General features: G+C 56.2%; 1 protein-coding gene and 1 long non-coding RNA gene across 3 annotated transcripts in view; one reads left to right on the top strand and one right to left on the bottom strand.

Moving 5' to 3' along the window:
* SORL1 (sortilin related receptor 1) overlaps positions 1–25730 on the bottom strand; it is a 42602-nt gene that overhangs the window by 16556 nt on the left and 316 nt on the right. For both annotated transcript variants that reach the window (XM_080568031.1, XM_080568032.1), the window contains exons 2-25: positions 17925–18041; positions 17492–17617; positions 17022–17183; positions 16043–16110; positions 15163–15343; positions 13203–13304; positions 12904–13073; positions 12608–12800; positions 12412–12529; positions 11771–11844; positions 9936–10024; positions 9653–9831; positions 8905–9091; positions 7764–7892; positions 7441–7526; positions 6132–6304; positions 5823–5954; positions 5041–5132; positions 4308–4554; positions 3836–3974; positions 3496–3669; positions 3218–3331; positions 2709–2831; positions 1948–2067 (exon numbers count right to left, since the gene is read on the bottom strand). In XM_080568031.1, coding sequence (XP_080424157.1) covers positions 1948–2067; positions 2709–2831; positions 3218–3331; positions 3496–3669; positions 3836–3974; positions 4308–4554; positions 5041–5132; positions 5823–5954; positions 6132–6304; positions 7441–7526; positions 7764–7892; positions 8905–9091; positions 9653–9831; positions 9936–10024; positions 11771–11844; positions 12412–12529; positions 12608–12800; positions 12904–13073; positions 13203–13304; positions 15163–15343; positions 16043–16110; positions 17022–17183; positions 17492–17617; positions 17925–18041 — 3295 coding nt within the window. The remainder of the gene's footprint in view (positions 1–1947; positions 2068–2708; positions 2832–3217; positions 3332–3495; positions 3670–3835; positions 3975–4307; positions 4555–5040; positions 5133–5822; positions 5955–6131; positions 6305–7440; positions 7527–7763; positions 7893–8904; positions 9092–9652; positions 9832–9935; positions 10025–11770; positions 11845–12411; positions 12530–12607; positions 12801–12903; positions 13074–13202; positions 13305–15162; positions 15344–16042; positions 16111–17021; positions 17184–17491; positions 17618–17924; positions 18042–25730) is intronic.
* Positions 18048–25716, top strand: LOC308182835. Its single transcript, XR_013942115.1, has 3 exons — positions 18048–19747; positions 20316–20385; positions 23254–25716. It is a non-coding gene; the product is annotated as an uncharacterized lncRNA (long non-coding RNA).

Here is a 25730-nt window from a genome sequence, read left to right as displayed (position 1 = left end):
GGGATGGTTTTCAGAGGCTTCTCAGTAGTCCTAATGCTCTCCAAAGCCGGGAGCCTCTTTCCCTTTGATCCCAACCCTAGACGAGTGTGGGCACAAGTGACTGTGGCTGCATCTTGCTGCTGATGGCAAGAAATGGCAGAGCAAACGAGCAAAATTTTGCCAGGGTGGCAGGGTCCCTGTTCAGGGACACCAGGACAGGGGCAATGAGCAGGAACGGGTGGCACCGAGGGGCATTGGGGACGGTCTGGAATTAAGGCAGGCGAGGCTTTTCTGTGCTCCCACAGCAACCTAGAAATACAAGTCTCTTAAAAACAAGGAGGAAAATTAACTCTATCCCAGCTGAAACCAAGACAGGGTTTCAAGGGGATCAGGGCCCCAGCCTTTTTTAGGGTCCTGTTGCAGAAGTATCTGCCTGTGGGGGATGCTGGTTGAAGCCTAACGTACGTTGTCGCTTTAAAGACAAATGCCGCTCTTCAACCAGGAGAGCACTTGTCACTATTGAGAAGAAAAGCAATGTGCAACTTAATTAAATTGCATGCTGGTGAATTTCAGGTTAGCTAGTGACGTGTTCTTGCAGATATTTCTGAATGCTACAGTTTTGTGGCAGTAATATTCTATTAGGTATTCCGTGTGAAATGTAATTATTTTAGATAAGAGCAATAAATGCAGCCAGTGGAGTCAGATGAAATGTTTCTCAAATAATTGTGATCCTCTTAGATAATTTCAACTTTAGGCTTTACAAACCCGATATGCGTTTTGAAGTAGGTTCCGTTCCTGTAGTAATTCTCTCTGGAGAAACTCATATGAGAGATAAGTGCTACCAATATAAATTAAACCTCCTCGCGCAGCCACACACACGGAATACCAACCACCCCAGTCCCCAGCGCATCACCGCAAACCCTGCGTGCTCCAGGCGGGTTCAGCGCTGCAGGGGGAGGATGCAGGAGCTCAGCACGGCGGCTCCCATCCCCTGGGGGCTCTCGTGGGCCCCGCGGGGCTCCCCTCGCCCCGTCAGCCCATCTGCTCTGATGCTGGCTGATATCTGGTCTCTCCTGTGTATCGCTTTACAATGTGACCTTATGGATTTCACTGGTGGAATGAAGCACTGTCTACTCTCAAAAGCCTTTTCTAAATCATGCAAATATTTGTTTGTGTGTTGTTGTTTTGGTACTATTATTCTTTTAATGAAAAAGACCAATACATTGTTATCTGGTGGATTTTCTGATGAGGAATAGGCTCTATCTGGGTGTTGACTTTAGGAGACGGTCAGTTTTACACTGGTGTTGAGGATGGTTGAGTGCTGTGACTGTCAGAGCACGAGGCTCAGAGGTGCAGGGCATGATGCACAAGGTGAGGACTAGCGTTTCTTGCAACCGGGTGGCATCCATGTGAGTTATAAGCAAAAAAGTGAGCACATCTGCCACTTGTGACTCCATAGCCATGCCGCCCACTTTTCTGAAGCCATGGAGAACAGCAAGGCTGCTTACAAGAGGAGCCACCTCCCCAACAAATCTGTCTCTCCTTTGCAGCCTCTCCGCAATTTCTTGCTCTGCAGAAAATGCCTGTTTTCTGCAACGTGCTTAATGGCAAGAAACCGGTCAGAGTTCAAGCTCTGAAAGGAGATCAGTGCACACTGCCCTGTTTGTTGCCTCGCTGCAACAAAGGAACCCATTTTGCACACAAGTATCCTTTGGCTGCCCGGCGGCCACGGCCCCGCTTCGCTATTCAGTGCGCCTTCAAAGGCACGGCCGCCGTGGCACGACACATTGCAGCACCTCGGGCTGCTGAGGATGCACTGGGAGCAGCACGTGGCGGTGCAAAGCACGGTGTAAAACCATTCTCACCAAGAGCCACGCTAGTGAAAGCCCTCAAATGCTGTTTGGAGAGGTTGCGAGCCTGTAAGGAGTGACGGCAGCAGAAGGTTATCAAAGACATCAAAGTGCTTACCGGTGCAGTTGGCTTCATCAGACCAGTCCCTGCAGTCGTTATCGCCATCGCACATCCAGGAAAGACGAATGCACATCCCTGAGCTGCAGCTGAACTCGTCACTTCTGCACTGGTGAGCCTCTGCAAACAAGCACAGGCACTTTTCAGGTGCTTTGGGGGCTGGGGGAGAGGAGGAAGACAATTTCACGCAGCTGATGGACCGAGGAGAGGAGGCTGATGGTTCAGAAGCAACAGCCCATGCAGCCCTGCAAAGCAGAGCCATCATAAAAGCAGCTTTTCCTGCCTTGTCCCTAGCCCTGGACGACCCAGAGGTCCCATCCTGCTCTGTTTACCAGTGTCTTCTCTCCTTCAGTTCAGCACTGACCTCTCTGAATCGCTGAGCTGGAGATGGATGGCCACAAACACGGGAACACCGAGCAACCCACGCCTCCCATGCGTCTGCTGGGCGGCTGCCCAAGGTCAGCCTTTAATCTCTCCCAAATATTTGGCTTTGAGTTACAGGGGAACCCAAGGAGCAGAGCAGGAGCTGGATGACAGCGGCACAGAAGCCTCCCTGCCAGACCGCAGCAAGGGGGGAATCACTGCACGGCCTCGCTGGCTTCTTGCATCCCTTATCTCCTGCCCAGAACACGATGGGAGGAGGTGGTTTTTGGCCAGGGTGAACACAAGGGGATCTGAAGCAGCACTGCCTTGCCCGACATCAGGCTTTCATCCCTCGCGCAGGGACAGGGAAGGAAATTTCAGGCCGGGAGGCAGCTCACCGCAGTGACTTTCATCGCTGTTATCTCCGCAGTCGTCCTCCAGGTCGCACTTGTAGGACAGCGGGATGCAGGTCCCTGAGCCCCGGCAGCGGAACTGGGTCTCAGCGTCACACACCGTGGTGGCTGATGCGGCGGGGAGAGGAAGAGGAGGAGGAGGTCAGGGTCGTGGGGAGGGGACAGATCCTGCCACCATGGGCATGCGTGAAGGAGAGGGAGAGCATCCCGCAGAGCCTCGCTCAATGCAGCCTGGAGCATTGCTTTGACGTCAATGTCAGTTTTGGGGAACAGGGCTGAAACTCATCCCGCCCCACTGCTTGCAAGCCAGGGCAGAAAACTCAACGGGCAAATGATGCAGGGCACCGGTTGCCTGGCCAGCTCGGGATATCATCCCTGGGAGCACCTCTTGCTCCCCCTGACTATACAGGGAGCATAAGCGGTCAGCTCAGGTGCAGTGCCGCCACAGCAGACATCTAAATTTGGAGGGGCGAACGCCAGCGCAGGACACTCACGGCAGTTCTTCTCGTCGCTCATGTCCCCACAGTCATTGTCGTTGTCACACTGCCAAATGCTGTTGATGCAGTTCCCATTGAAGCATCTGTACTGGTTGGGCAGACACGTGTTTTCTGGTGCAGAGGGGAAAACAAAAACAAGCCGGCATGAGGCATGACGCTGCGTTTTGGGACAGCAGGCTGTCTCCTTGTCCAAAGGGCAGCAGGAGAGGCTTTGAAACAGCAGAAGCTGCCACCTCGCAAGGCAAAGCAGCAGCAGGAACTGAGCCTGGTTTTACCTTCCTTCAGGCAAGTGTTGTTCTTCATGACGTAGCCGCGAGGACAGTCGCACCTCACCTCCCCTGTGGGCAGCACGGAGCTGGAAACCCCCTCGGGGCACTTGCAGCTCCGGCCATTGTTGGATTTGGGCAGGCAGAGCAGGCTGCAGGGGTGGGCGATGCAGGCGTTCTGCCCTGGCACCGGGGGAAGGAGGGGGACACCATCAGGGGGCTGCAGACCCCGCAGGAAGCCCCATCTCACCCAGAACCCAGCTTTCGGTTCGCACCCCTGGTTCCTTTCAGGCTGGGAAAAGCCCTCTGGCGATCCTACACCCATCTTAAAAAGAAGCCAGTCCATTACCTGTTGTTTTTCCTTTGTAAAATATTTTCATGTCCATGATCCCATTTAACCGGCCGACCAAAGTCTCCATCCTGGAGCCGCTGGTTTTGGATGCTCGGAAGATGCTCAGCTGCGACCAGTCGTTCCAGTAGATATCATTCTGAAACAGAGGCCAAGCTGTCGGTGCCCCCTTGCACTACAGCACCCAGGCACCCTGCAGTCATGGGGCAGCTGAGTGCAAACCCTCCCCAGCCCGTGGGGAGGAAGATGAGGAAGGACCTGAACTGGGATTTGAGCGTGAGTGGAAGCAGAAGGGGCTAGCTTCAGGGGGCTGTGGGAACACACCCGGAGCAGAAACAGAGCTAGCACCATGCTAGCTCCTTCCCACCAAGCCCGATGTGCTAAAGGCTCCTCATCCACCTGCCCTATGCAAGCAGCAGCCGCAGAGTGTGTGCAATGGGAATGTGTATAAAATGAGAGGCTGCGGCAATACCTTAAATACAGCGATAGCGTAGGGGTGCGGGAGGCTGTCCAGGATCACGGATCTCTGCAGCCCGTTGAAATCCACCCTCTCGATCCTGTCCATGTAGGCTTCGGTCCAGTAGATCCAGCGGTCGTCCACTGAGATGCCGTTGGGCCACCGCACGCCCTCCGAGACGATGCAGCCGGCCGAGGACCCGTCCATGTCGCTTCTGTAAATGCCGGGTCTGGAGTCTCCCCAGTCGGTCCAGAACATCAGCCTGCAACAGGCGGAGAGCGTACCCGAAATAACAACAAACCAGCATGTCACGAGGGAACAGGTTATCAAGCGGTGTTTGAATGCTTTACATTCCCCGTCTCTTGCAAGATGTGCCTTTGGGAAAGGAGCTCTTTGCAAGTCAAATGAGCGCGAGCGGCAGATCTACGAGCAGAAGGCAGGATTATTTAGCTGCAGTTTCTGGGGCATGAGTGCAGCTGGAGGTTACCTAGCTGTGAGCTGCTGTGTGTAAGAGCTGGGAGCACTGCAAGCTGCCGATGTGGCTGTCGGGGTGGTGCTCGTGCTCTAACCGGCCACGGGAGTGCAGCCGGGGTCTGTGGGTGCCTCCCCATCTCCCCCAAGCCTTGCCTGCAGCACCTCCCTTGGGTTCTGCTCACACGAATGTGGTGGTGAAGGAGAGGGCTTGGTCTGCGTGGTGCCACCTAGGAATACCAAGGGACCCGGCTGCCACGGGTGGTTTCTTTCTTACCCTTCTCGGGGAACCAGGGCGAGGGCTCTGGGTCGCTCAAGTATGGAGGAATTGAGGACGGTGAGACGCAGGTCTCCGTCCGGATTGGCAACCTGGAGTCGCGATGAAAGAGAAAGGCTGTGCTTAGTGTGGGCTGCTGCACCCCCTAAAGCTTCGTGAAACCTGGGGGGTTTAATTAGTGCATCCTAATAGAATAGCTGCCATGGGCACAAGGAGCAGGTACTGTAAGGTGGACGACAACAGATGGTAGGGGTGGTGAATTTATCGGCAGTTTGGTGTCACCGAAGGAGCTCTCTTTGCAACCCACCTGGCTGGGTGTGGGTGTTGCTTTTTTCCCCCTCACTCTGGCCTCACAAACTGACCTCAGGGCTGAATATTGTCATGTTCTCAGGCGACAAGTGTAGGACGCAAGGAAAAGGTTGCACCAGGGGAGCTTTGGGTCAGATATTAGGACAAATTTCTTCACAGAGAGGGTGGACAAGGGGCTGCCCAGGGCAGTGGTGGAGGCCCCTTCCCTGGAGCTAGTTAGGAGATGCGTGGACATGGCACTAAGGGACACGGTTTAGTGGTGGGACTTGGTAGGTCAGGTTGATGGTTGGACTTGATAATCTTGAAGGTCTTTTCCAACCTAGATGGTTCTGTAGACCCAAAGCAGCATCACACCGTGCTGCAGGTGAGGGCTGGGGCTCAGTCATGGCTCTCCAGCAGCATCTCAGGGCCCAGCTGCCCCAAAGGTGCCCTTCTGCAGTCCCCTCTTTGCAGCACGGGTGGTGTGGCCATACCTCGATTTTGGGAATCCCAGCATTGACCCAGTACAGCAACCGACTGAGAGGTTCAAAGGCCAAGGCTTCTACTGTTTCCAGCCCGGTGCTTACGATTATTTCTTGCCCAGAGCTGCCATTGAGACAAAGACGCTGGGAAAATAAAAAAAATTAAAAAATGAACACAAGTAAGAAAGCAGGAACATTCCCAGCCTCGAGATTAGCAGAGGCAGGCGTGCCAGACAAGCCGCACAGAGCTGAGTGATGAGAAACGCCTGAAATCGGCCTCTCAGCTCAGTCCTGCCCCGGTGGCAGGAGCCCCCCGCTCACCTGGATGATGTCGAGGGTGACGTCGGCCCAGTACAAGCAGTTGTGCTCGTAGTCAAAATCGAGGGCGACCGCCCCACGCAGCCCGGCTAGTGGCAGCTCCTCGCTGACGCCCGAGGAGAGGTCGTAGCGGTGGATGGAGTAGCGGGTGGCGTACAGGATGAACTCGTTCTCCTCTGCGGGGACAGGGCGCTCATCACCTGGGCACCTCAGGCCCTTTGGGGATGCTCAAGTGGTGCAAGGGCGTTTTGTCTTCCCCCCCTGCTCTCGTGCTAAGGCACCATGGCATAACAAAGGCAAAGGCCCTTGTCTCGGTGGGATTAGGCTAATTAGGATACACTAATAGCCTTACTCGCTCCCTTTATTCACTTGTGCCCCAGGAAAACCCTCCAGCCATTGTTTATCCAGAGGGCCGAAGGAGGAGGCAAGGATGGCAAAAAGCACCGTGACCGCTTCCTTCCTCCGCTAGCGTGCTGCCAATTAGGAACAAAATGCTGCTCTCTGCTCCTCCAAATTCTCATAAAAAAGTGAGAGCGCTGTGCCGGGGGACACCTTCTCAGCAGAAGCTGTCCCAGCGTGGGTTGTGTTCCTGATGTGCACAGGATGGTGCGCAACAGGAACCTGGCCCGGGAAAAAGTCTCCCGGGCGTTAGCACGGTACAAGCAAAGCCCAATAATGCTATTAATGAGGGAGGCTGATGGCAGGGAGTAGCTCTGGCTCTGCACCCCTAATGAGATTATATGGAGATAGGAAACGGATACCGTACACCCGAGGGTTACCATGGCGCGAGCCAACACGGATCCGAAGACGATCAACAAACGCTCTGGGAACACGGCATTGCAAAGCCCGGCCAGGAAAGGACCGTGGATTTATTTTCCGATCGCCAGGGCCCGTCACAGCATGCCCAGAGCAGCTCTCCAAATAGCTGCAGAGGGCTAGGAGGGGTGGAAATCACATCGGTGCTGGGCGAGGAGGAAAGCTACACGCGGTGAGGGCCCCGGGTGCGCCCTGCCTGCAGCGCGGTGCCAGCCTCGCGCAAACCCATCCCAGCTCGCTCTCGAGCTGCTGCGTGATGGCAGATTAAATTAAAGCTGCGAGGAGCAGAATGCAAATAGCTGGCAGCACGCAGGCACGAGAGCGTGTCAGTGCATCGTATGTGTGAGAGGAGAGAGCGTAGGGATGGAGGTGATGTCTTACGGGGTATGTGAGGCTGAAAGGGCAGCCTCTGCCCTGGTCCCTAGTAGCCATCGCTAATTTACACCTCAGGCACCAGCCGAAGGTGTCTGAATGAGGCTGTCCTGCTCGTACTCACCAGCCAGCGGGCACGGTACAAGCTCCCCTTCGAGCCGGGACTCGATGTCTCCACCTGTACACGTGTCCCCGGAGATCTTGCGGTAGCTGCAACACACAGAGCCAGGCAGCTTATTTCAAGAAAATTGGTAACGCCACCACGTGCAGCCAGAATAAACCCGTGGTCCTAAGCTCCAAATCAGATGTTGTGATGTATGGCTGAGCGTGCGATCCATTTAGTGCTGCTTACGGGGTGTTCGTGTGTGTGCTTTAACAGTTTTAGCACCAGCAGCATAAATGCCAGTGTGGAGAGGATCGGGTTCCCCTCCTGAGCACAACACGTACCCTCGAGTCCTCTTGTAAGTTGAGCCAACGGGGCAAGGTACCGGTGGGTCGTACGGCTTCCCGGCAAATTCAGGGTCGGGGACGCAGACTTCCAATGATAAATCCTCACTCAGCTTAAAGCCAAAATCACTGCAAGGAGACAAATGAGGTGAGGAGGGAAGGGAGGGAAGGAAACCAGTGTCGCTGCGCTGTGCTATTACTTCCCTCTATTTTCGCAAAGAAGTTTTAAGCTCTCTCTCGTGTATTATCAATATTTAGCTGTATACTAACACCGTACAGCCAAGACAGCTTTTTTCAGTGGGACATTTCACAAACACCTCACAAATAAGCCTCCCCGGGGCTGAGCAGCCTGGGCTGGGACAGGCAGTTAGGCAGAGCGGAGTCAGAGCACTCCGGGCTCCGAGCCCCCGCTCTGTGCCCGCTGCCTGATGTCTGCATCTCGGCTTTCCCCATCTGTAAAATGGGAGTTGAGGTGTGTTTGGAAAATGCCGTGGAGGAGGTTATATTGCTCCGATTTTGCCGTGGTTCCGAGGGAGGGAGCGGATCCCACCAGCCCTACTTCTTTTGCCCGTGACAAGCCAGCTTCACCTCTGGTCCCATTTCAGCACTGGGCAAGCAGGGTTGCTCAGCACAAGGCATTTGAGCAGCTTCGAGCTCTGCTAAAAGCCCAGCCTGCAAAAAGCTGTTCGCTTCCTAACCCCAAACCTTTGCATCCAATTGCCAGAGCCCGTTTCCTAATCCCGACAGCTGTGCGGTTGCAGTGCCATGCACACTGCAGATAAAATGATACAGCAGGGCCAGCTGCTCCTGCTCGGGGTCACCGGGCTGTTTAGCAGAGCATCTCTGTGCGTGATGGCAAATTGTCTGCCGTCGTTTGAAAGAAGGTGATGGATTAACAATACTTTCCTCTTCTAAAGAACCTTTCAGAGGCTCCCCAAAGGCTCGAGGGACATTAATTAAGTCTCGTGCCCCATTATTAATGAAAGGATGTTTTCAGTCTATTTAGTTTCCTCTTTGCTATAAAATCAAGCAGCGATACAAAGAGCTAAGTAAATTGGATGTTTGTCCACTTTGAGCGATTGGTCACAGATATTTATCTCAGACTTACAACCCAGACTAAAAGAAATTAATTGGTATTTACCATTCAAAGTCTTCCCTCGTACAAGAGCAGTTGGAGACCATGACAGGCCTGTCAAAATCCTCCCCATTGAAGCACGTCGCATGAGGAGTCCTCCTTTTGAAAACGGTTTTATGCCCCAGTAAGCATTCATTGCCTCTCTCGTCGGAGGGCGACCACAGCTTGTAGTCGTTCTCTGTGCAAGGGACCCCTACGAGAAGGGACAAGGTTGGCTTAAAAAATTGTGCAGGCAACCCAGAATGAAGGATTGGGAACAGGAGAGTGCCGGGTCCCCAGGGAGGATGCGCCAACCCCAGCCTCTCGCCTGGTCCCCAGCTCCGTGGTGGTGGCGGTGAGGTTGTGATGCCTCATGGAGCTGTTCTGGTTGCCAGACAGATCCGCTTCTAACAAAACGTCAAGGGAATCCGCTGCAAATTTTAGTCGAGCAAATTCCTCTGCCAAGCTTAAACTGCTCTTTGATTAAAAACGCTGCCTCGCAATCAAAGCTGAAACGGGTTATAAAACATTCATAGGCACAAGCCTTCAGAAGGTTTGTTCTTCTCTGTTCCTGCAGAACAAATCCCTCGGAGACGAGGGAGGGGGTTTGGGTGCGAGCGTCTCCAGCAGCCGTGTCCACATGGACAGGGGCATTTTTGGGGTGGATGCGCTGCGTGGGGACCAGCCGGGGTTTGGCAAGAGCTTTATTAAATTGAGCAGCCTGGGACAGGATGGCTCTTGTGTGCCTGACATGGTCCTGGTGGTGTCCCCTTACCCAGCACGTCGGTGGTGTTGATCTGCAGGATCAGCCAGCTGTGGCCGTTCTCTTTGTACGAGCCGAAGATGGTGAATATGGTGCTCTTCTCCCCAGGCTCCGTCAGCAGCCCGTACACAAACACTGGCTTCTCCGAGAAGGTGAACGTTTTCCAGGTTTCCCCTTCGTTGGTGCTGTACCTGCAGAAAAAAAGGACCGGGATGTCCGCAGTGGGCAAGCCCTGCCCACACCAGGGCAACCTCTGGCCCCAACCCGAGGCCAGCCTCCGCTGTGCCTCCCTTACTTGAGCTGGTCGGTCTCCGTGCCTTGCGCGATGGCCACAAGAATGCCCCCGTGGTCGCCCCAGGTGTAATAATGGGGCCCCGACAGTGCCTGGAAGAGAAATGGGGGTGAAGGGAGAACATCAGGCCATGGGGATTAAGGGGTGCTAGGGCATTTTGCACATCCCAGCATCAAGACCCTGAGTTCGTGCACGTTAGGATGCCCCTGGCTTAACGCTGAGATCGCCCGCAGCAGAGCCACGTGGGATCAAGAGGAAAGTTTTGCTGGGCAGCACGCGTTGTCAGGTCTGCTGTCTGACCCACACAAACCCCTCAGGTCACCAAGTGTCTGGAGGCACCAGAAATTCAGCTGATTATGGGCCGACCCCTGCTGTCAGGGGCAGCCAGCCTCATTTCCCTAAATACACAGCTGTGTGCTGTGCCATGGGCTCTCCTGCACCGAACTGCTCGCCCTCCAGCTCCCCACCTCTGTGCCATGCCCGAGAGCCCAGCAGGGCCTCGCTGCCCTCCTACAGCAGCCGAGAAGTGCTTCTACAGCAGCCGAGAAGTGCTGCTTCTTGGGCTGTGAGCTTTCCTGAGAGCTAAAGGAGAAATAGGGCTGTGGTGAGCAAAAACAAGCCCCGGAGATGGTCTGCGCATCCGCCCCCAGGAAGAAACTTGTTGTGCTTCCTGCTCCCCCCCTGCTCTGCGCAGTGAGCCCCAGCACAAAACCACTCTGCTTTCCTCCCCGGGGAGCTCGGCTTCGAAACAGAAAGCACGGACGTGCCTGACTCTGCTCGCAGTATGCACCAACGCGCTCGGGGATGGTCTCGTGAAGGGCACCGAGCGCATTGGCTCCTTTTTACTGCTTTTTCAGACCAAACCAGCGATCTGCAGAGCCAAAAGCCTTCCAGCAGCTTCCAAAACCAGGAAGCAAAGGCTGTGTTGCTGCTTCCAGCTGGCAAACAACGGCACGGGGTCGTTCCGCACCTCTGCACGGGACACAAAGGGGCTGGGTAGGGCAGCGGCTCGGCGCTGTGCACCGCGGCTCTGCTTGTCCTCAGCGTGCTTTCATTGCCCTGCGAGCCAGGGGGGAGCACGGCACTCAAAAGTCTCAGCTTTCTGCATACTCTCCCTGTCCAGAACTGCAACGATCTTGCCAGGGGAAACTTTGGGTTCCCGCATGGGTCCCCAGCCGGATTTCGGAGCTGCCAGCCCCAGGGGTGCTGTGGCAGCAGCCAGAGCCGTGGTGTGCCCAGACACTAACCCAGACCGCGCGGCACTTACGGGGAGGAAAAGGAGGCCGTTTAATTCACAGGACTAAATAGCTTGCAGATGTTGAAATACCATATTACACTCGCAGCAGAGCGCGCGGGCAGACCACAAATAGCGCCGCAGACCAGAACACCCACTTAGTAAACAGCATCGAGCTCCCTGTAAACTGAGGGCAACGTCCCGTGTTTCTGGAAGATGCTGGAGCCTCTCCAGCCCCTTTACAAAAGCCCTGGCTGTCAGACTCATCTAAAAGGGGCCAGATGACCCGGGCCAAGGACACGTCCTGCGAGCTGAATAAATACAAAGAGAGGGGAGAGCTCTGCTGCACGTGAAGCGCTGCCTTCGCCACAAGGCTCCCCTCCACCGTGCCTGTTCCTACATCTACATCCTACAAAACGTACATCCTACAAAAAAAAAAAAAGCCTTTTTGCTTTGATCTCGAGTAGCATTCAGCATCTTCCAGCTACAGCTCTTTGATGCCTGCATGGAGGTCACCTTTAGTGCCTGGGGGCTGCACGGCTCTTATCAACGTCCCGCCTGCTGCACCGCCGCTGCGGCTGAGCTGGCGAGCGAGCGCCCTTACCTCCCTCCACCTCGCCCCGGCACTGCTGGAGATGTAGACGTTGGTTTTCCTTGCCATGTTCCTGCCAACGGAGCCTAGGAGAATGAGAAAAATCATTCCTCTCCAGGTACACAAAGCCACTGCTTAAAATGAAGCCAGCCACCTCAAAACTATTCTTGTCGGTAAGCCAAGTGGCAGTGATGGAGGAGCTGATTTCTCCCAATAGAAGCCAATGCTTTAAAACCAAGTATTTTAAGGACTATTACAAGTTTTAAAAGCAGCTGGGGAAAAGCATATGGCTATAAACACAATCAAACAAAATGTGCTTGTAGTTCTGCTAATGTTCTGTAACTTGTTTTCTACGGGAAAAAAGTGAAACAAACCGCGATTTCTGCGCGTTCAGGCCCCCCTTCACTTGGACTGCGTCAGGAAGGAGGAACAGAGCGAAGTGGGCAAGGTTTCTAATGTCGCCGTGCTGCAGCGACACGGATGTGCTGTAACTACTGGGAGAACAGGGCAGCAAAATGCACAACGTAATTGCCATTGTGTAAAATCCCTCCTGCTGGTGCATCTGGGAGCAAAATGCCACCGAGTTCTCGGTGTCCTGACAGCAAGGAGCCCCCGAGCCCTTCCTGCGCAGCCCCGGGGAGGAGAAGCTGTACCAGTGGCGATGATCAGTCCCGGCGCCGACTCTTTGGAGAGGATGGGCATCCTGCGCAGCTGGAAATTCAGCAGCTGGCTCAGGCGCTGGGCCAGGTGGAGGGAGCAGCCCTGGGAGAGCTGGAAAAGCAAAGCGCATCGGTGGGCATCCATCCCTCGTCCCACCGAGTCCTGCGACCCCCCTCCGCCCGGAGCTACCTCGCAGTTTGTCTTCTCCCCGTAGCGCGTCTGCGCCGGGGGCTGCAGCGGCTCCCAGGTGCCCCCCTTGTCGAAGGTGATGACGGAGCGCATGTTCTCCTCGCTGAAGGAGCCGTTGATCAGCGTGGCGATGTAGACGCCCCGCACACCCTCGACGCGGTGGAAGTCCGCAAAGGGCTCGTTGGCAAAATACCTGCGAGGAGAGGCAACGGGGAGCTCGGGGGCATCGCCTCGCGAGCTTTTGGGGACCAAAAGCAGCCGACAACTACTGGGATTTCGGACGGACACCACGCTACCTGACCAAGGTGTCGCTGCCAGCTCCTCCCGGGCTGTAGTACAGCACGTTTTCTAGGGACAGGGAGAACTTCAGGCCCTCTGCCTCCGAGATGTAGAGGTTGGTGCGGTTGTTGTCGTGGCTGACGCACACGAACACCTGGTCCTCCGATGCGTCGGCGATGTAATATTCCTGCGGGATGCGAACGGGAGGCTTACGAGCAGGGCTTACACGTAGGGCGATTTAGCGTTTCCACTCAGCTAACGGTCACTCTTCCCTCTGCCCTGCAGCTGGGAGGTCATCTCGGACAGCTCCGCTTACCTTAATTGGGTGCTTGGTAACGAACTGGGCCACCCGCATCGGCTTGCGGTTGAAGGAAACCCAGAGCTGGACCGACGGCGGCTGCGAGCTGCCCAGCAAACGCTGCGGCGGAGCAGAAGGAAACATTAGGAGCATATTTCATCCCTGAAATCACCCTGAAATCGGCTGAATGGGGCAAATCCACAGACAATGTGGCTGGGAAGCAAGCTGGCACCCACTGCCCGCCTCCCTGAACCCAAACCCACACCGCAGGGATGGTGACAGCATCCCTACAGTAGCGATGAACACGAGCATCCCTCCTGCTGCCCCTTCTGCCAGGTCAGGTGGAGGGAAGGGGGCTGGATTTAAGCAGAACAGCCTGTCCTCGCCTTCCTATTTTTAATGATTTGCACCAAGTAAAAGGCGCCAGCGCTGAGCTGAAAAAGCAAAAGCTGGGGGCAACACATTTCACGTGGGATGCCAACAGTAAGAACCCAAACCCAGATTTAGGCTCCAAAAATAAGCGGCCTGATTTTTCCCAGGCTCTGCATCGCTAAGCAACCGCGGCTCCCACGGCGAGGAGCACGAGTCAGGAGGTCCCCGCGCCTCCGCGCCCGAGACGCGGCCGCTCTCCTCCCCTGCGCCGCGGCAAGGTTTGGTGCAGGGACCAGGTCCCGATCATGGGACCCCCATTGCCAAACCGGGGGGTTCCAGCCAGGCTGATTCCACCAGAGTGGGTCCTACTGGTCCTCGAGTACAGGTAATTTTAATGCTTATTTGGTGCAACACCAGCCAGTACAGGAGCAGGAGGAAGTGTGGCGGTGACCCCTGCGCCCAATGAGCTCTCCAGGAGCAGAAACAACCCTGAAGAAACCCCAAATTGAAGTTGTGCTGTAAAAACTCAAGGCTCAACCTAGCTCCAGCTGTCAGGGAGCTGCCCACAAACCCGAGGGCTGTGCAGGATGGGCTGGCTCCTCCACATCCCCACGCTTCCCCTGACACCAGCAGCGCGCCCAGATAAAATCTGCAGGCTGCAGGGCAGGCGCAGCGCCAAGGCGCCGGGCCCTAGGAGGTGTCGGAGAGATTTCTGAGAAACTGAAAGCCCTTTTCTGAGCCGTCGCCTGCGAGGTGATGTGTTTGCTGCTCGCTGCTGAGGAACCACGGTGTGGCTGTGCAAGGAGCCACCCCCAAAGGGCAAACAAAGCGCTTGCTGGAACAGCCTCGATGGCAGCGGCAGGGGGGGGAAGCAGTGCCTGCATCTTGTAAAAAGGACGGTGCTCCTTAAATTCTAGAAAGAACAAGTGTTGAATCTCCTTTGTAAAGGATTTGCCAACAATGAAAGCACTGATAAGGTGCATGATGCTTTCAGCCTTTCCTTTGGGTTTGTTTGAAACTGGCTGACAGCTTCAAAATCAGAGGGGGACTGAGCTGCCGGGGGACGAAAGGACCACCGCCATCCACCGCCACCCCCTTCCCTTAGGAAAGCAAAGTGACAGCCCGGCTCTCTTGCCGTGCTGCAGCACGTTACGCTGCTTGGACCTAGCTCATGCTTGAGCATAATCCTCGCCGACACGTGGCCTCCAGCCACCGAGCCACGTCCCCCCTCCTCCTGCCTCTGCAGGCATCCCGTGCGTACTCCCAGGGCCCGGCACTTGGCAGCCTGACCTACTTCTGCCCAGCTTGATGAAAAAGAGGGTAGGAGACAGCAAAGAGGCTCGGCACTACCTTATCCACGGCAGCGTGAGGGCATGCAGTGAAGGCAGTGGCCGATAGCCCATGGGGAGCCTCGGTGGCAAGCTGGTCTGGAGGCTACTGATGGTCCAGAGGCTACGGATGCAGCAGCAAGGAGCAGCACCCCTAGCAAATGCTCTCACCATGCTTTAGACATAACCATGTGCTAGTTGTTTTGTTCAGGCTCCCAGCCCCTGCCCGCCGTGGCCACAGCGGTACGTTACGAGCGCGGTGCTCGCACGGTACGTACCACAGACTTGGTGGCAAACAGGTATTTGTCCCTGAGCTGGAAGTCTTCGGCGTCTTCCAGGATCACCTCTTCGTTTTCTCGGGTTTGGAAGAAATCCGTGCTGCGAATGACAGTGGAAGCCCCGGAAGGCTCGTGCCGCTCGATGTACACCGTGTTTGGCTTATCGTAGGGCTCGACGCCCCTGGAATTAAAAACAAAAAGTGAGGTTTTATCATTCCTGAGCTCACAGAGCAATGCAAAGGCACCGAGGAGCCACAGCCCTTTACAGAGATGTGTTCAGCATGCAAAGTGAGGCAGGAGCTGGAGCACCCCTGGCTGCACCCAAGGTGCAGAGCCCAGGGAGCTCTAGGGAGGAGGAGGCTGTGCAGTGCCCAGGGGAGCTCTGTGAAAGGAAGAGGGACCGGGCACGGCTCGGGGAACGCAACGGCAATGTTTGCCCAGGTGTGTTTGCCTCCTGAAGTTACCGCGGCGCTCTGTGTTTCCTATTTTCCTTGTTAGCTCTAGGCCAGGAATGATGGGTTCGGAGACCTCGCAAGCCCTGTTTGTCAAGCGCTGTCCCTTTTGATGTGACCCCGAGGAGAGGAGATGGAAATCTAGATTAAACGGCAAGTTTGCATGCTGCGAGGTGTGTGGTGAAACTATGGAGATGGGGATAAGGATCGGGAGGGTTCGGTGCTGTCCTGGAACGCCAGTGAAGCTGCCCTGCTGGAGAAAGCTCCAGTGACCAGGGAAGAAGAAAGCTGGTGCCCAGCAGTTCTGCCACCAGCTCGGCCCCTGGGCTGCCACTGGGTGCCTGGATGGGACTGGGAGCACCTTGGCACACCTAAAAAAAGGGGGGAGAGGGCGAGAGCCAGGTGGAACACAAAGCCACGACACGTACCAAGAAAACGACTTGACGTGTTCCTGAATCATGATCCAGGTCTGGCCAAAATCATCCGATTTCCAGAGCTGCAATGACAAAGGTGAGAGATGCCAGGGGGACCCGGACCCTGCAGCGTTTCCAGAGAGCGCAACCCACGAGAGGGAACCCCTCCCACCAGGAGGATTTCCCACTGCCTGCCGAGCTGCTCGGTTTTACAGTAACTCAGAATTAAAAATAACTTTTTTCTGATGTGCCCGTGGAGCGCAAGGGTAAATATCCGGGCGGAGCCGCCTCCCTCTCGGGGCCGGTTGCAGCACCGAGCACAGCAGCGCGCCGTCACTGCCCATCTGCGGCTGCAAGGAAGGCAAAGTTCACGAGCAGAGATAGCATCTCGCATTGCGCCAGCAAGAGCAGCAGCAGCGATAAACACGCCCGCCCGCAGGCACATCGGCCCCTCTGCAGCTCCCAGCCTCCACAGGACCCGTGTCCCTGAAAGCTGCCTGATTTTTTTTTATTTTCTAAGCACTGTGTTGGCTCCCAAGCTGTGATTTTTGCATCTTTTTTGCTTGCACCCACGTTTGGCCAGCCCCAGCAGCCTGCCCGGGACAGGTTCTGCTCGCAGCCAGCTCCATCCCATCGGGAAGGCATCAGGGTGCTCACAGGACCGTGCACACATCCTGCTCATCAGTCCCTGTTCATGCTTTAGGGGATGCTTGCTCAGCCTCAAAATTTCGCACATGCCGTGCATGTGTGTATCTGAAGGTGATGTAATTATTTACAAACTGTACCCTGTGCCTCCAGGGGAAAAAAAAAAAAGGGGGTTGTTTTCGAGAAGCAATTTGTTATGCAAGACCCAAAGCCAAACCACATGCCCACATTTAATGCTGCAGAGGCCGTTCCTGGCTGAGCTGCCCGGGCTCTGATGTGAGATAGGACTGCAGCAGTAAGGGGGATGGGGGCCAAGGGGTCAGGGTGAAGCCAAGGTAGAAGCTCTCACCTGCTTGTTGGGATGGGACCTGTCGAAGCCCAAGACGAGGTTAGGGTTCCTGCTGTGCAGGAGGAGGTCTGCTGCCCTGAAGGGGATCGAGAAGCCCTGGATGCTCTTGCAGAAGTCGGTGGTGAGCCAGAGGTACGGGACGAAAGCATCCACAAAGATATACTGGGGACAGAGGGAGCAGGAAGGAAGGAAGGAGACAAGCAGGAGGTCAGTCTCCAGGAGATCAGAGCAGGGCACGAGCTACCAGTGAGAGGGAGACAGGTCCTGGGGGAGCATTTGGGTGGGTGAACTCTGGAGGGGAGGACCTTGGCCCAGTTACCCTCTCCTTTGCAGAGGGGAATATCCGTGGGGATGGCGAGTGGCAGCTCAGCTGCTGCAGGGCAAGGACGTCCCACCCCACTTTATGAGAGCTTCAGCTGGGAGAAAGATGCCCTTGTCCCTTCCACCCCAAAGGGCTCGTCCCTCCTCACCCGCTGGTTGTCGGCCGGGCTGTGGTAGAACTGGGCGATGGCCACGGCGCTGCCGTTCCCGTCCCCGAAGCTGAACCGCTCCGAAATCTTTTTAAAGCTCTTCCCGTAGTCGTAGGAGACGTAGACCTGGAGGAACACACCGGGTTATGGCGGGCCCAGGCCACACGGTGCCAAGGCAGAGGTGAAGCAAGAAGGAACCCGCAGCCAGCCCATGCCGGAGCTGGGCAGCATCACCACGGGGCACGGCACTGTGTGCTGCTGGGGGGTCTGCTGTGCCAGAACTGACCCCAAAATAGTGTGGGGTCATTATCACGCTATGCTTATCTCCCAGGGCAAACCTGGGGGCCTCTCCTGCATCTCTGCCCGGAGCAGGAGGCTGTGAACGTTCGCCCAGCACCGAGGCGCCGTGGGAAGGGCCGACTGCGGTACTTACGTCGCTGTTTTTGGGACCCAGCAAAGACAGGCTGTCTCTAGCCAAGGCCACGATCACGTTGCTCTTCTCTCCTGCCCAGTGAACGACCATCTGGTTGTGGGAGTCGTTGAGGCTGACCTGCAGCGCGGAGGAGAAGGGCACCGCCGTCAGCCTGGGCTGCGGGGGCGGCCGCCGGCACCGGCTCATCCGTGGAAACGCACGGGGTTTGGGGAAACTCCTCCAAACCGGGGCTTGGGGAAACTTGTTCAAACCATGAGCTGAAAACCCTGAAGGCAACAAGCCTGGGGGCTTCATGCCCAGCTCCTCAGACCTCGGTGGGGCTGGGGAACGAGCCCATGGGCATGCCTCAGCCCTGGTAAGGTGCTCAGCACTCGCTGCAAGCTACCACAGGGTTAAAGCACCGAGAAGACTTCCCCGGGGGGGAGGCGGTAAAGGAGCATCTGTTATGAACATGCTGGTGAAACCTACGTGTCTGAAGGGGTTCGTTTTCCTTGTATTTTTCCTCGTTGAAAGAGGATTTGGGGGACGACAAGAACAAAAATGAAAGCCGAGGAACGGTACAAGCCCTGCCCGGCCAGGCAAAGGGCCAGAAGGAACCGGAGCCACCTTCCCGTGGCAATCTCTGCACCGAGCAGGACATGCCGTTTCCCTAAACAAATGCAACCAGACGGATCCCCTTTACACCCCGTGCCCAGGTTGTGCCGGGGCAGGGAAGGGTCCCTCCGGGGATGCCATCGCAGCACCGCTGCAGCAGGAGCTGAAGGTGCAGGAGCTGAAGGTGCAGGAGCTCTGCACGACTCCGGTGTCTGAAGGCAAGCTGCAAAAATACGGGGCTAAGCCCTTCTTAGGGCTGATGCCCTGCAGCTCCCAACCCCGCCCCCCCCCAGCCCCAGTGACCAGAAAATAAATGCTTGGGAAAAACGAGGGTTTTAGTCTGCAAGGGGGGGAGGCGAGTGGAACAGAAGTCTCCAAATCCCTCTTATATAATGGGTTCGTGCAAGGGGGGAAAATAGTAATAAAGAAACAAATTAAAGTCATACAGGGGGGCACTGAGCAGCTCCCCAGGGCCGGTACCCAGCTCAGCTCAGCACAGCCCCAGTCTCCCCTTTTTCCCCATTAAAAGCAGAACATCACATTTATTTTTTTTTAGCTATATCCCGGTTACACTAATTATTTTGTTCAGGTTCCCAGTCGTGCCAGGGATGAGGTTGGTGGCTGCAGGTTTATTGCTGTCAGAGTTTGGGGCCGGGGGGTACGGGGGGGCTGGGGGTGCAGGTTCCCTCCCAGGGTTGTCTGCTCCCTGAAGGCAAGGCAGTGCCAAGAGGTGCCTGGCCTCCCCCAAGCACATTTTCTCCAGGAAGGGTTTGTCACCGCCTCCACGGCGTGTTCGGTAGCACTTTGCATATTTTTCTGCCAGAAATCTGACACCAGGACAGTTACAAAAAAAAAAAAAAAAATCCAGATCAGGGCGCTCCCACCTGTGCCTCGCTTTAAACTCACAAGTAACACCTAAAGGTTTTTCCCCATGAGCTAAAAGACTGAGCCAAAAAGGGGACCTGTCACTGGGGAAGGGAAAGCAGGGACATGTGGGCATGCCCCAGGGCTGGGACAGGGCTCTGGGCTGCCCGAGGAAGAGCAGCTGAACCTCAGGACCTGGGGCAGCCTAATTAGGGCTGAGCCCTTATACAAAGGCTGAGCTGAGGCTGAGTAAGGTTTGGCTGCCTGGGAGGAAGGAGGAAGCGATGCTGAGGTTTGGGCAGCTGCAAGCTGCTGACCTGGGCTTTACGCCGGGGCATGAAGTCACCAGAAGGCTGCCCTGTGCTGTAAGTCCCCCGGGAACTGAAATTCTGGTGATCCTAAATGCTGTGGGGATGTGACGCTCAGGGCAGTGACAACCAGGCCCCCCGTCCTTGTTCTCCGGGTGGCAGCAGCGCCTCGTGCCCCAAGCTAACGGCTCCTGGTGCCCAGTTGACCAGGATGTGTCCTGTGAAATAGCATAAAATCCCTTATCCCTGCCCTGAGCAACCTGTCCCTGCTTGCAGGGATGACGCTCGCTCAGCAGACCCCAGTGTCACGGTCCCTGGCTCCCCTGCTGGGGGAACCTTCCCCAGGAGCTGCTCGAACCTAAAAGGAGGCAATGGCCGGTGCCTAATGGAAGCAGCATTTAGCATAAATTCCTCTTAATGGGGATGTGTTTTGGTCTCTGCCAAGTGATTAAGTGTATATGAAATATGCATGAAATTCTAATTTGTCCTCCTAATACATGAGGTGCCAGATGAAGTCCGGGAGGGGAGAACTGGAGCCAAGGCAGAGCGGAGGCTGCTTGGATCTGGAGTTAACACAGTTAATGCTGCTAGCGTTGCTCACGTTCGGTTCTCTTCCTGTTAACAGCATCCCCCGACACGTGAAGATTGGCGTGGGGTGAGCGGGCATCCCTTGGAGCTGATGTCTGGCCGAGCAGGTAGGAGCCTCCTCGAGGTGTGAAGTGCAGAGCCTGACCCTGAGCTCGGCTGCTGCCTGTGCCGGGGAGGTGGCACTGTCGTGGGGTGTGTGACCACGGCACGGGCACCTCGTGTTAGCTGCTAGGCAGGAGCTTCTCAGGCTTGGCTGGCGTCAGAGGACACCAAATCCCTGCTTCTGAGCCCCTGCGAGGCCGGGCTGCGTGGGAGGCTTGGCTTTCCCGGGGAGAAATCGCCCCGCTCGGCTGCGATGAGCTGCGGGCAGAAATACCGCGTGCTCGCTGGCTCCTAGCAGCACCTCACAGCTGAGTGCAGTGACAGGCATTTGGGTGTTCTGGGTGGCAAGCGGGCTTAGGGGCTGAGTGTGTGCCGATGGGTTTATTCTGCCCTGAGTTAGCGCTTTAGCTGCAGGGTTTGGGCTTGACCTCGGCACGTGCTTTTAATGAAGAAGTGACGTGGTGCGAGCCCTCGGTGCTAGAAAAACGGGGCTGCACAAGGAAAAAAAAAAAAAGGACTCCCAGGGTTATGTTTTTTTCCCCGTCCTTGTTATGTAACGAAAATGAGATGCTTAAAAACAAATGTGGTTCCTAGAAAATTTCTGAATAATTAATAGGCTATTACCAGGGCTTGATAAGTGAGCCTGCTGGAGAGCCACGGGCCTCTGCGGTTTTGAGCTGCTGCCGAAACTTTCAAGGTTTGAGGCTGGGATCTTGGCAGGAGGGAGGACACAAGCTTTGCACGTTCCTGCTGCTCCAGACATTGTGTGGGTGCTTCACTGGTTTGGCTGAAGCCTTCGTGCAGCCCCCAGCACGCTGCGGCCACGGTCCACGAGCCACTGCTCGCTTAGGGTGCTCAGAGAGCAATGCCAAAGGCTCAAGGGAGATGGTTGCAGAAAAGGAACTGGCTTAAACGTTTTGCTTCTGTTGGAACAGGGACACGGAAAGCGGTTGGCAAAAGGGGTCAGAAGCGAAGCTGCTGCTCAGGTAGCTCAGGGCGTTTAAAGTGTGGGATCTGTGCCTCCTGTCCCATGGCTCGCTGGATGCTGCAGAGGGCTAGTGCTTGCCTGTCCCTCCCCGTGCCCCCAGCAAGGCTTGTGCCACGGTCTGCTGTCACGGAGAGCCACGAGGCAGCACCCACACCGTGTGCCTGCTGCATCCGCGGCACGCTGCGCTCCTCGTGCGCTCCCCCTGAAGCTCCGTTACTGTTCCTTCTGCTCAGCTCCCGAGCATCTGCTTCTATCCCTGCCACGGTATTTTTAAAATACCTTCTGTGCCTGCCGTGGCGCTGCTTGTGGCTTGGACTGAAAATGCCAGGGCCTGAAATCATTGATATGAAACACGGGTGACTCATTTTGGAGAGTGCCAGGCCCATGTTAATTCTGCTAATGCCGAAATCATCTGCTTGCAGAGCTGTTTTCTCTCTGCTACCACCAACAGAGCTCTCCTTTTGCTGCTGTGCCTAAAAGGAAGGCAAAGGGGAAATGGAGGGGGGAAAATGGGTGTTGGGAAGGAAGGGGCAGGGGGCCTGGGGACCCGTGCCGGGATGTGCTGCCCCAGGTGCCAGCAGAAGGTCCCCGTCTGATCCGGGAAGGTCTCTGCAGGGCCGGCAATCTAGGTCAAAATTAAGTATGGTTCAAATCCGATGTACAGTAATTGATTTCTCCGCTCACATAGCTGGGTGGCGTTTACCCTGCGAAGCACTTCTCTCTGTCCTTGGGAAGAAGAAAAGCTCTTTGGCACTTTGGGAGTTGTTAGGGGAGGGGAGCTAGGTGGGCTTGCTTTCAGGGATGTGCTAATGGCCTCAGAAGAAGAGAAGCTCTCGCTCTCTGTGCTCAGGGGCTACTTCGGCTGTGTGTTATGGGGACGGGGGGCACCCAGGGGCTCCAGACACCTCGATGCAGCTCTGCCCACCGGCACCAGAGGTCCCTCCAGCCAGGGAGGAGGCTGCCCTCCAGGGAAAAAACGTTACTTTCTTGGTAATCTCTAAAAGCACTGTGTGACAGAGGAAGATGTGTGCTACCAGCTGAGGACGTCCATGGGGTCCCCAGCCCTGTGAAGGGGCAGGGGGTGGCAGGAGCTCACAGGAGCATGGGGAGAGGCACAGGGCCTGGCGGTGGCAGCAAGCAGCACAAGTGGAGCAGCTGTGGTTAGGTGAGATGTCTCGTGTCCCAGCATGGCTAACAGCAAAGGTTTCTTGCTAGTTGCTTGCTTCTGGTGAGGGAGGGCTGGTAAACCCCATCGAGACAGGAAAGGGCGCTCTGCAGCTCAGTGCTAGAGGTGTGTTTGTGCTGGTGCTGCAGGGGAAATGCTGTCCCTAGCCCTGATCCCCCGCCTCTGCCTCCCAGGACTAGCAGATGGGGTTAGTTAACATCCTGCCCCACCGCTTCTCATTATCTGCTGCTGCTGAGGCCCTGGCATGTTTGGAGCCAGCACACAGGTAGGCAGCTGGTGCTGCAACTTCTTTTGCCTCTTGCTCTTGCACTACACAAAGTCCTTTCAGGCTCTGAGGTTCATGGCTGGTTTTCCCCCCAGCAGGGGATGGGATTTATGTGGGGTGGTGGGGATGTGTGCTGAAAGCATCCGCTCCTGGAGCCCAGGACCTGCATTTAGGTCTGAGCAGGGATGCGTAGCCAAAAACATAGCTGATGGTCCCCGCAGTCTGGTGCTTGGCCTCGTGGCTTTGGAGTAAGAAAAGCTGGAGGGAAGCCTGGAAGGCCCCAGGGGTTTGGGCGACTGGCCTCGGGATGCCGAAGTTGCAGAACGCTTTTGCTGTAGCCGTGCGTGCAGCCTGGGTGAGGAGGAGACCGCTCGTGGGGAGCTGAGTGGGAAATCCACACAACGAATTGTGCTCGTGTCTTTGTTCCTGTTTAGGGCAAGAGGCGTCCAAGCCTGTTACTGAAGGTGCTGAGCAAGCTGCGTCTGGCTCCTGAGAAGCAGCGAGGGCTTTGGACTGCTTTCCCCACCTTGTTTCTGGCTGTTGCGGTGCGTCCCTCTCGCCCTGGTCCCCTGGCCACGTCACCTGCAGCGGTGACAGGCAGCACCAGCCTCGTGCCTCGCTGCCCTTCACCTCCACACCAGGCTGTGAGCAGTCCCACGGGGCTGCATCGGGACTGGGGCAGAGCAGGGAGCTCTGGGGCACGAGCCAAGGTGCAGCATATGGCCGAGCGACCTGCCAAGCGCACGGGAGCAGGATCCATCCCAGGTAAGGGTCCCCTGCCGTGCTGTCGGTGGCTCGCTCCAAGCGCTGTCCCCTTGCTGATGTCCCTTCGTTACAGGCTGCTTGTCTGACCGCACAATTTTCCGCTGGCATTAGAGGAGCACCAGAGACACGGGAGGGATGGGGGTCACGTTGTGCTCGTGATGAGCCAGGAGCATCGTTGTATGGGGCTATTTTTTTTTTTCTTCTGTGCTGTGATGGAGGCTGGGATGTGCACTCACCTTCTTCCTTTCTTTTCTGAAGTAGACCGTGATTTAAGGCACTGCAAGGCCTCGGAGAGGGGCTGCATCCAAAACCACTCAAAAGTGGTTTTTTTGGGCTAATAAACTCAGTAACGACTGGTACCTGAGCTTTAACATTTTCATGTCCTGCCTCAAAGCAGCAGAAGGGCAAATTTTGGTATTCAACCTGCACGTGATGCCGCTAGCGAGAGCGACTCAATTCTCCAGGCAAATGCCTTCTGAAAGCTTAAGGCAATGAGAAAAGACCCAACAGAAGCAAACTTTGATGTGCAACTCCCACTGCTTCCTCGTTGTCCCGTTCTGGGTGTCACTGGGCTTACCGCAGCCTCCCAGATTCGCCGCTACGTGTCCAGGCTGGGGAGGCTGCTCGTGCCTGAGCTGTGCAGGGAGGCTGGGGGGGAAAACGCCTCTTACTGAAGATGAGAGGCAAATATAACGCTTTTCTTTCTGAAATAGGGTCGCGGAATTTTTCTGAAAGCAGCCAAATGCTGGGGCAAGAGAAGGCAAAGCGGGTTTTCAAGGGGGGGTAGGAATTGGTTTTCCTGGCCTAAAAATCAGGGAGCAGGGATTTAGGGAACAGCACAGGCACTGTTCGTGCCCCTCTAGAGCCAGGCCTGCCCCGTGGCTGCCTCTTGCCCATCCTAGAAGTAGCAAGAAGGGGAAATTATAGGGTCTGGAGGAGGTGAAGTGCTTGCTAAGGAGGCAAACAGATGTGGCTGAGGGCAGGGAGCCTCACCTGCGGTGTGCCTTGTCTGTGCCCCCCCCAGGGCAGCCTTTTGGGGCTGCGGTGGGACACGGGCAGTGTGAGCCAGGAGGGTCAAATGAGGCAACATTTAGTCTGACGTATGGAGATTAAAAACCATGAAGAAGAGGATGGGCTATTTCAGCCCAAAGCCTCCCGCGGCAGGCAGCCTGGGTGTAATTCCTTCACATCCCTCAAGTGATGGAAAAGGGGGGGGGGGGAGGAATTCTGGTCCCGGCTGCAAAACTTGCCAAGTAGCTGAGCCTGAGCAGGGGCGCTTTCCGAAACAGCAATTCCTGTGCTTTGCTGAGGAGCAGCTCCTCTCCCTGTCTTTTCTAAAAGCCGTGGGGAATGGCTCAGAAACACGAAATCCTTACGGAGAAGGGCACGGCGCATCCCAAGCAGCAAGGTTTTCTACCAAAGGTCACCCCTTCCACCTGGTTTTTGCATGTTAGGATGTTTAACACGGGCACATTTAAGTGATCCCACCCACCCCACGGCCTCGCTGTCCCATCCATGTGCTAGCCAAGGGGCTACCTGGCGGTGTCACCGCCGCGTGCCCTTGGCCACCGGCAGCTCCTGCTGCTCGTTTCGGTGGGATGGAGCCCGTGAGCATGCACCGCGACCCGAGCAGCGCCAGCAGGGCAAGGTGGCTGAGAACAAGGCGACGAGATGTGGAGATCGGTGGCAACAGCGCCCAGCATCTTGCTGCCGGCTGCTCTCAGCGGGGCAGATCCCATGCACAGCGATGATTTTGCGTGGGGATGCCTCGCCGGTGACCTGGGAGCACGACCCAGCCCCTTCCCACGGGGGGATTTGGGTTGCGGGGGGGGGTGGTCGTGATCCCCATGGGGGGGTCCCCACTGCCCCAGGGGGATCCGCGGGGCTGCAGCACGGGGTGCGGGGAAAAAATCACGCGTGGGGAGGGTGGACTTGGGGGGGGGGGGGGAGCGCTGTGCCCCCAGGCGATCCCCTTGCAAATGCACATTGCGGGGGGGGGGGGGGGGCACAGAGGGACGGCCACAGCGGCAGCGGGGGGAGCGCAGGGGGTGATGTAACGCGGCGCTCCGCCGCTCGGTTCACTGAATTGATCTTTTTTAATTTTTTTTTAATTTTTTTTTTTTTTAGGGGGGGGCTCTCCGGGTGG

This window comes from Anser brachyrhynchus, assembly GCF_964034855.1.
Source record: "Anser brachyrhynchus genome assembly, chromosome: 25".
Classification (NCBI taxonomy): Eukaryota; Metazoa; Chordata; class Aves; order Anseriformes; family Anatidae; genus Anser; species Anser brachyrhynchus.
The sequence above is the reverse complement of the archived record's forward strand: the minus strand, read 5'-3'. Positions and strand labels throughout refer to the sequence as shown.